Source organism: Perissodus microlepis, chromosome 10 (assembly GCF_051167445.1).
Source record: "Perissodus microlepis isolate ML-2025 ecotype Zambia chromosome 10, ASM5116744v1, whole genome shotgun sequence".
In the NCBI taxonomy this organism is placed as follows: Eukaryota; Metazoa; Chordata; class Actinopteri; order Cichliformes; family Cichlidae; genus Perissodus; species Perissodus microlepis.
The window spans coordinates 19,157,069-19,166,830 of NC_140470.1; the positions used below are offsets into that span (position 1 = coordinate 19,157,069).

At 40.6% G+C, this 9,762-nt stretch overlaps 1 protein-coding gene across 1 annotated transcript; it reads left to right on the forward strand.

Annotated features, from left to right (window-relative positions):
* Nucleotides 1-194: 194 nt before the first annotated feature.
* Nucleotides 195-9,441, forward strand: LOC146379309 (septin-5-like). The gene is made up of 13 exons (XM_084940515.1): nt 195-378; nt 829-851; nt 2,434-2,808; nt 3,453-3,549; nt 3,832-3,918; nt 4,030-4,153; nt 4,327-4,461; nt 4,560-4,677; nt 5,560-5,661; nt 5,795-5,891; nt 6,078-6,240; nt 6,367-6,469; nt 6,569-9,441. Exons 1-13 carry the CDS (start codon nt 333-335, stop codon nt 6,638-6,640), a joined length of 1,542 nt encoding a protein of 513 aa, XP_084796641.1. The 5' UTR covers nt 195-332; the 3' UTR covers nt 6,641-9,441.
* Nucleotides 9,442-9,762: the final 321 nt, after the last annotated feature.

Here is a 9,762-nt window from a genome sequence, read left to right on the forward strand (position 1 = left end):
TCTGTATGTATGCTTTTGACCCTCTGTGGATTAGAGAAAATGCAAAACACACTCAAACTTTTGCACGAAATTTGTGTTTTTTAAAATATATTAAAGATTCGTAATCATTCATTAACATTATTATAATGATGATGATGATGATGATCGCTGAGTTGTATTAAGCTGTTGCATAACCACAGAAAAGCGGTAACACTGAGTAGACATGGAGCAGGGTGCACCCGGAGCTGAGTAGTATAATTCAGGGACGCACACGCCCACAGAGCATCTGCAGCATTGTGCTGCAGCCATGCGCTGCCCTCCTCTGATCCAGGGACAGCTTGAATACCGGCAGCATGGAGCACATGTCCTCTCCCGTCAGATTTCGCAGCAATAAAAAAGGTAAGTCTATAATCCAGTTAATATACAAGTCTACAGAACAAGGCTCCTTCAGAAAGCAACTGGAATTGCCCTACACTGGTACTTTCAGCAGATAAAATTTGCTCAGCCAATTTAAAGCTCATTGAAGCTGCAGCCTGTGACAATCCTGCAAGGATTTATATCTCTGTAGGTTATTGTATTCTTAAGCTAATGTTTTCTCATCTTGTTTACTGTAATTTCATCAGTTTATCTGTTTGTATAAACAATGGGGGGTTATGGGTCATTTAGTATTTTTCTGCTATTTTTTCCATTTCAGTTCTGCATTTTATTGCAGATTTACTTTTTAGACATCAGGGTGTGTAGTAAAGTTAAATTGATTACGTTTTTAGCTTGTACAGGATGGATGCAGCAAACCTGAATAAATAATTTTTTAATATATATTTTTTCCAATTTGCTCTCCTCAAAACAAAGCTTCAACTTTCTCGGGCAAGGAGGTAGGACAATTTTGTAGAGTAGCCTATAGATGTAGTGTTTGTTTGAGCTTATGTGTGTGTTTAAGAGTTAAATCTCCAAACCCCAACCCTGTCAGAGCGTTAGAAGCTGGATTAAGCCTACTGCAAAGTTTTGTGGGTAATGAGAGCTGACAGGTAGAGGAATGCCAGATAAACCCTGGTCAATCCAGCAGCACCGTGGCCGGCGCTTTTCTGCATTCCTTTAGCCACTTTAAGAGCCCAGTGTGTTTATCTTGGATAAAGCAGGTGGAAATTCCCTATCCTAGCTCCTCATCATAGGGTACAGTCATTTTGTGTGGAAGCAGGTGTGGAGTGAAGTTTTGGAAAACTACAAAATCAGCACAAAAACATACAATTCAGGTTATTTTTAACTAGCTATAGATTTCATGCTGAACGAACCTGAGAAACCGGCACTCACAGCCTTGTGGGTATATCCGGTTTGACCCTATTGTTTACTAACCTCCAGCTTCAAACTGTCTCTACATCCTGGCTGGACAGATGGACGACGGCATTTGTAACGGTATAATGAGATCACAGGTCACACCTAATCAGTGAAGGGTTTAGTCCAACACTGCAAGAAAAGATACGTCATTAGGCCATGTATTCAAAGAGCAACAAACAATCACACTTTTTAGTTTCCTGGTTATTTTAATTTTAGTAGTGTTAAAGATATCTAAAGGGCGGGAGGAAAATTACAGTGGAACACCAAAAAATCATGGTTTTACTGTCATAGCATTATGATTCATTTACTGCATGACCGGAATACAGATCACCCCCTCATGGCCTCCTTCAATTACCATTTTAATAAATTCCAGCTTCTATTCTTTGTTAAGTTATTTATACCTCCTTGCCAAAGCCTTGTGACACAGAGCTCCTGGAACAGGTGGCTACCCTGGAAATTTAAGTTATTAAGTTAATTCCTCTGAGGACAAAGACAATCTTATTGGTCTGTTGTGAGAAACCTTCTGTCTTCTCACAACAGGCAGTCTGGAGTGTGTAATGTTATGAGATTAACAGGAAGCCTAGTTAGTGCTTATCTTAGAGGAAAAACACCTCCAGTTACTGCTGTTAAAGCCAAAATATCAGCATTACCATTGATTCGCTGAGGTCAGACAGACAGTAGAGGTACAACCATGACCAATGATTGATACATGAATGGCGAGTATTTTAATCATGATGTGACTTTTCTTCAGGTTTTAGGGTTCGATGTTTCTCCAGCTTACCCATCTTTTTGTTTGACTGCAAACACGAGGCTTAGACAACAATCTTGAGTGAGTGTGGTGATAACCAGTCTATGTTGTGGACACATACACAAAGCCACAATGAGAAAAAGAGGCAGATAAGTGAGCTGGTTCCCCCTATCAGATGACCAAAATCAGCCTCAGCCCAGCATCACTGCGGTACCTTCAGGAGAGCACGGTTATCAGCCACATATCTCCACACACTCATAATTAGAGAAGGGCTTTCACAAGAGTCCTGTCAGCTGAGGTATATTCGTCTGCTGTGCCTAATTTAAAAATAATAATATCAGACAGAGGAAAAATCATGCTGCTCTCTGTTTTAGTTGTCCAGTCTGTCCATAAGGGACCAGGAGGACATGCAGTATCCTTATGCCATGAGGGATTTGCCTCTCATGTCTCACTCTGGTGAACAGCACCAGAGACCAGGCCACTATGGAGCAGAAGGCATTGGGAGCCCCATCAACGGGAGACACCTCAGCCTTCCTGGGACTCCCTCTCTGGTCCGCACCATCCCCTTCCACCCCGGGGGCTCTCCAGCAGTCCCTCCCAGACATAATCACATGGGACTGGATCCAGAATTTCAGCAGCTACCGCTGAGGAGGCAGATTGTTTCTCAGGTGTCTCTGGACTCGCCGCTCAGCCCTTCCATGCGCCCACGTAGCCCCTGGGGACGCTTTGACCCCTATGACTCTCCTGAGGTGTGTTTTTACTATTTTATATAATGTCTGGCTGTTTATGTCTCTAAATGTTTGTTGCCTGAACCTCTGTGTTACTTTACTTCGTAGTACATCTTTAAAACCTTACACCCACTTTCAGTACCCGTTCAACAGTTTGCAACTCCTTCGTGCAGCTTTCAAAGAAACACAGTTTATGACATCAACTTTCACACAGGAAAAAAAAAAGCGGCAAGCCAGTTTGGTTATCACATCTGTCTGGCCCTTAAAGAGCATATTAAGCTCTAAAGCTAAGACACGTCTATGGTTTCCTTTCTTGTCTGCTCACCCTGTCTGTGCACCGAAGCTTCTGGGTCAAAGGCAAAGTGAAATGAGGTTTCGTGATCCTTTGCAGTCCAGCTTGTGGCCCAATAGGGATCATCCTGTGACGCGAGAGTCATGGCTGTTATTGTGACACAATATATGTTTATTTATTCAAGATAATAAGTGCTACAGTATCCATGAGGAGAACGACAGGGCTACTGATAACCAGTTTGGACATTTCAGGCCCATATCTGACTGCTTTATTAACTAAGGAGCACTGAAGCTCGAGGATGTAGAGAGAATTTCTAATTGAAGCAGTAAATATCCCCATATGTGTATGTTATCTTTGTATTTTCCTTCTTTAGGATCAAGACAAGGAGTACGTAGGTTTTGCCACATTACCAAACCAGGTCCACAGAAAAACTGTGAAGAAAGGCTTCACATTCACACTCATAGTCGCAGGTGAGTCTGATTTCTCTCCTGAGGAGGAAGGATTTTACAAAAGGCACAAGTCAAAAATATCAAATATCAAAAAACGTAAGTGATGATAAACGAGTAAAACAAAGTTAAAAAAATATCTTCTTAAGTGGAGATAACGGACATCGCTGCTCTGCCAGCGATCATTAAAACACGACACTGATTAGTGGGAGCGTGGCGTCCATAAGTCCCTGTAACTTTATCTGTTGACACAAATTCTTCCGAGGAAGACAGATGATTTATTACCTTACTCAAACTTCTCTGTAGGGGAGTCCGGTCTCGGTAAATCCACACTAATCAACAGTTTGTTCCTCACGGATCTTTACAAGGAGAGAAAAGTTCTCAATGCTGAAGGTAAGCATTAGTTTTTCACTTTCTGTATTGGGGCGGGGGGGGGGTAGACACACAATCTGATGTCACGTGTGTGATCTCATGCGTCTTTGAACAAACTGCGTGCACTTACAGAGCGGATCAGTCGAACAGTCGCCATCATCAAACACACCGTTGGCATTGAGGAGAAAGGAGTCAAACTGAGGCTCACCATCATAGACACGCCAGGGTTCGGAGATGCCGTCAACAACACAGAAAGGTGAGGTCACGAACTCCTCCTCACAGTCAAACCAGCTTAACTCGAGCAAGACTTTGGTATTTTGGTGGCATTTGAATTGAACTCGTGAAGCACATACGTAGCCCTTGATTTCATCGCTCACATTGAAAGTGTGCCTCCAGGTTTCACTCATTCATTTTCTGTTTCTGCATCAGCTGGAGGCACATAGACAACTACATCGACCAGCAGTTTGAACAGTACTTCAGAGACGAGAGCGGGCTGAACAGAAGAAACATTCAGGACAACAGAGTCCACTGCTGCCTCTACTTCATCTCACCGTTCGGACATGGGTACACTGATGAAACAGCGATAACACTGTTCCAACAGCATCAGCTAAACTTTTGCTTATTTTTGCACATTTCTGTATGTGACTATTTTCTCTTATCAGCCTTCGACCTCTGGATGTGGACTGCATGAGGGCGCTTCATGAAAAAGTCAACATAATTCCTGTGTTGGCCAAAGCTGACAGCCTGACACCAGCAGAGGTCTGCAGAAAGAAGATGAAGGTAACAGCTCAGTTATACCAATATGTACACATGGCTGCTTCACTGGGTATTGTTCAATTCTCTGTTAACACAAATATCTAATCAGCCAATCACACAGGAGCAGCTCAATGCATTTAGGCATGTAGATATGGTCAAGAGGACCTGCTGAAGTTCAAAGTGAGCATCAAAATGGGGACGAAAGATTATTTAGGAGACTTTGAATGTGACATAGTTTTGGGGGGCCAGAAGGGCTGGTCTGAGTACTTAAGAAACTGCTGATCTAAATGGGATTTTCCCACAGAACCATCTCTAGGGTTTACAGAGAATGGTCTGAGAAAAAGAAAATATCCAGCCCGCAGCAGTTCTCTGGGTGAAAAATCTTTGTTGATGTCAGAGGATAATGGTCAGACTGTTTGGAGCTAACATGAAGGCAACATTAACCCACATCATTACAGTGAAGGTATTCAGAAGAGCATCTCTGAACACACAACATGTGGAACTTTGAAGCACAATGTCAGGTTATCACACCAGGTGGCCCTGCAGTCAGCTGTGAACAGGAAACTGAAGCTACAATTTGCACAGGGTCCTAAAACCAGACACAAAAAGACTGGAAACACATTACCTGGTCTGATCAGATTGAAGCAGTCTTGATTTCTGCAGTTAGGGTCAGAGTTTGGTGTACGCATGGATCCATCCTGCCTTGTATCACAACACAGCAAGAATTGCAGTGCACAAAGTTGGAATTATTACTCCTTTAATTTCAAACTATGCAAAGCTATCCAGCAGGGCCGATTTGACCCTCTGGCAACCCAGTTCTGTTCTGTAATTGATCTCCAATCTCTGTTATATAGTTTATCTATTTCTGTTACACATCTTCTCCTAATGAGTGTTCATGTGCTCCAGATCAGGGAGGAGATCAAGCAGTTTGGGATAAACATCTACCAGTTTCCTGAATGTGATTCAGATGAGGACGAAGACTTCAAGACACAGGAACAGATACTTAAGGTTCCTCATTTTATTCACAAGTTGTCATGGTTGAAATGTGTTGTCTGGTCTATTTTAAGGCTGACGGCTTATTTTGGTTTGGGTTTTTTTCTTTGTCGTTGTTGTTGTTGTTGTTGTTGTTGTTTTCTTGCAGAACAGCATCCCATTTGCTGTGATTGGGAGTAACGTACAGGTGGAGAGTAAAGGTCGAAAGTTCAGGGGTCGCGTCTATCCCTGGGGCGTGGTAGAAGGTATTACCCCAAGCCTTTTAATTTTAATTTTACTTTAGTTTTTTTTTTTAATGTTTTTTGGTTTACTTTTACTCAATCATTACCCCTTAGAGTACATTTTGTGTCAGTTGCGCACCTGGCTGTTGTTCCATTTGATAACAAAGAATCCAGTATGATGCGGTAACAATGTTGCTGTTGCATGGTCAGTGGAGAACCCGGCTCACTCCGACTTCCTGCTGCTGAGGAACATGCTGGTGAGGACGCACATGCAGGATCTGAAGGACGTGACGCGGGAAATTCACTATGAGAACTACAGAGCTCAGTGCATCCAGAACATGACACGCATGGTGGTGCTGGAGAGGAAACGCAGGTGGGTGGAGACAGGATGCACAACACCACAAACCAATATTAAAAAAAACCTTAAAAAAACCCTGTTAAGCACAGTGAGGTCAGATATTTTTGTAATATCTTTGTGTGTGTGTGTGTTTGGTCTTAGTTTGCGTGAGAAATATCGGGACGGTAGTGAGGCAGACTTTCCTCTGCCTCTGGCCGTCGCTGACACTGAGAAGGAAAGACTGATCTATGAAAAGGATGAAGAGGTGTGTTTATCTTTGCTCATTCATTCATTCATTCATTCATTCATCAACTTAGCTTATGAGTAATCAGACCTGTATTTACTCTCTTATTTTGTTTTTAAGCTGAGAAAGATGCAGGAGGTGCTGGAGCGGATTCAGGAGCAGATGCAGCACAGTCATAGAGGTGGCTGCTGATTCTCACCGTACATCCCTGAAACAGGAGCCAGACGAGGAGCACCCAGAGTCACAGAGGAGGCCTTGGCAATTGGCAAGCTTGAAACTGAGCCTATTTCTAATTGTTCTTACTTAGGATAACTTGCAGTGAGAATCATAGTTGGAATCACGACTTTCCAAAGATACTAGAAAAGATTTCACTGTTTTTTCCAGATCTAACTCCCGATCTAACCTCCTAATCCTAAACGCCTTTAGAAAAGAAAAATCATGAACTTTATCCTAAAACATTCTATAACTATTAAGGATACTGCAAGGACATGCAAGTCAAAAGCTCAGTATTGCTGTTCGGGAGCATCTCAGCAGGATAACTGATTTGGACTTTGGAATGAGTCACCCATTCGAAAAACCAGAGTGCTCCAACTGTTTTAGTCACATGCTAGCTAAAAAAAAGGAACACAAGTCAGTGTTTTAAATAGAGTTTATAGACCAACACTATGGCATATGTAAATATAAGATGTGATCCAATGCAAGCAGTCACCCAACTCCTGGGTGTGTGGAAGAATTGCTCTCCATTCCTGGATGAGCAGCCTGCTGCTGTACAATGATAATTGATTGTTGCTGTTCAACTTTATTTATATAGCACCAAATCTCAATAGCAGTCGCCTCAAGATGCTTCTTATTATAAGGTAAAGACCTTACAGTAATACAGAGAAAACTCCAACAATCAGAAAACCCCCTATTAGCAAACTTTTGGCGACAGTGGGAAGGAAAACCCCTCTTTTAACTGGCGGAACCGCGCTCAGGGAGGGGCTGGTTTGACTGGTTGGGGTGTGTTCATCATGCAAAAGGCACACTGATGAACACGCTGACCCAGAATGTCCCAGACATGTTTGATAGGAGACATATTGGTGCTAAATGATAAGGACGTGTGTGAAAATGATCCTGTTCCAGAAAGACCAGCTCTGCCCTGACATTGTCCTCCTGAACAGCAGGAGGCACCGCTGCCTCTAGTACAGCTTGGAGCACCTCGTCTTCAGACATCTGTTGCAAAGCAAAGACTGAAAACATATTTCACCACATAACACTTGCATTTCTTTTTTATGACTGGTAGATTTGTTTCTTTATCATGTGAACATGATCCCTTTATCAGCAACCTCGTTAATGGACCAAAGCTGCCACAAACAAAATAAATACATCATTCATTTGGTAAAGAAATTATTCAAAACAAATATGTTATTTATTTTACTTTTCTTCCATATTTAAATTTGTAATGAGCCCTCACACTTCTAAATTACTGAAAGCAAAAAGGTTCAACCCCTGCGTCTAACACACGATCCCTCTGACATGTGCAGTAGGTGAAAAGTTGCTCCACTTCGATCGACAACCTTTCTAATTTGCATAATGATGCAGAAACACATTACCAAAAAAAAAGTATTTTTTTTTATTTTATGGTGTTTTTATTTAACAAGTTATTTGTTCATTTAATTTTGATCATGGTAGTTTTAGGCCTCCATATCATACTGCCATCTAGTGTTCACTGTAGCAAAGTAAGTTGTTTTTTAATGTTTCAACTTAAACAGTTTTTCATGCTTTTATTTCTTGTGAGTTGACTTTTTTTGTAATTTTTAATATCCAATTTTGCTGTTTTGTAAAAAAAAAGTAAAAAAAAATGTTTAAAAAAAAAACCTGTCTTAAGCCCGTTTAAATTTTTCTTCTGAAAACCACTCACACAGAAGCAAAATGTGTTGTAAATGTAATAAGATTTATTAAGAATCTTTATTATTTCATCAGCATAATTCTTCATTAATATGTTTTTTTAATCCATTATTATCATGGTTATCTTAAACAGTGGACAGTTAGATCTAAAAGGCAGCCCAAAGTGTACAGGCGATATATAACTTAAAACTTTCTCCATAGGGAAAAGATGTTTTTTATATTCATATATAATATCAATGTAGCATGAGGTCCAAGATTCTGCCCACGTTATATAGTATTGTACATGGTCCCAGAAATAAAACATTAAAACAAAACTTCTAATCAAAAGAAACTAAACAGAATCTACATGCAAAACAAAACAAAAAAAAGAAACAAGCATTTTTAAAATTTTGAAGATACATACACTCATTTGCCAAAACGTGCATACAATCACAAATTTACAAAACTTTCATACATACATACAAATATTACAAAAACTCAAATATTAGACATTATTAGGTTATCAAGAAAGGATCAACAGCTTCCCCCCCCCCTACATTTCATGTCTCAGTCCAACTCACAAATATGGAAACCTTAAATGTTAAAAACAAAAAGAGAATAAAGAAAAAGAAAAAAAACGTGTGACAGTAAATCTTTGTCTCTTCCATTCGCTCGATGTGTACGTGTTTTGCCAGAGCTGTCACAGTGTTCAGGAAAACTGAGTAGAGGCACACACGATAGCACCCAAACAGGCTCATACCATAAATCACCTCTGTGTAAAAAAATAACCTGCTAGCTACACGCTCACACACACATTCAATCATGCACAGGGCAAAGGGTAAACACCCCCCTCCCAAAAAAACCTAAACAAAAAACAGAGCCATGCTACAGGTACAATAGGATTAGCTATAGTACAGAATATAAAACATACTGAATGCAGTCACATATACATACGTAACACACGGAAACCAGCAGAGGAGGTGAGGAGCAGAGCCACACAAGACTGACGACATTATACCGAAGAGAAATCTGATGAAAAGGCTGGCGAGAAGGCTGTGAGAATGTGCTCGCACACGAACACACTTTCGGCTTTTTTTAATTTAAATACATTTGATTTTTTTTTTTTTTTAACAAATTTTCTGGACTGGGGCTGAAGATTTGGTGTTCAGCGTTTGTCGGACATCTCTTCCAAATTTCTCTTGGAATGAAAAGCTGTATTTTTGGCCTTGCATCGCCCTCCAAAACAAGTAGATAAAGTGATAGTTCAATATATGGAAGGTTATTTCTGCCACTGGAAGAATGTAATTTTTTTTTTACATTTTTTTATTTCTTCAAAATGTCATCTTGCTGAGCAAAACTTCTGAGAAAGCTGAAATTTCGAAATACTAACCATTTAAAGTTATGTTCTCAGAAGTCTGAACGGCAACATTGTGTTTTTTGTTTTAATT

What these genes read in the sequence shown, in the direction of transcription:
- LOC146379309 (XM_084940515.1), top strand. Translation starts at nt 333, where the DNA reads ATGGAGCACATGTCCTCTCCCGTCAGATTTCGCAGCAATAAAAAAG. An exon ending in ATTTCGCAGCAATAAAAAAG is followed by an intron (nt 379 to 828) that starts GTAAGTCTATAA and finishes CTCAAAACAAAG; the next exon opens with CTTCAACTTTCTCGGGCAAG. An exon ending in ATCTCACCGTTCGGACATGG is followed by an intron (nt 4,462 to 4,559) that starts GTACACTGATGA and finishes TTCTCTTATCAG; the next exon opens with CCTTCGACCTCTGGATGTGG.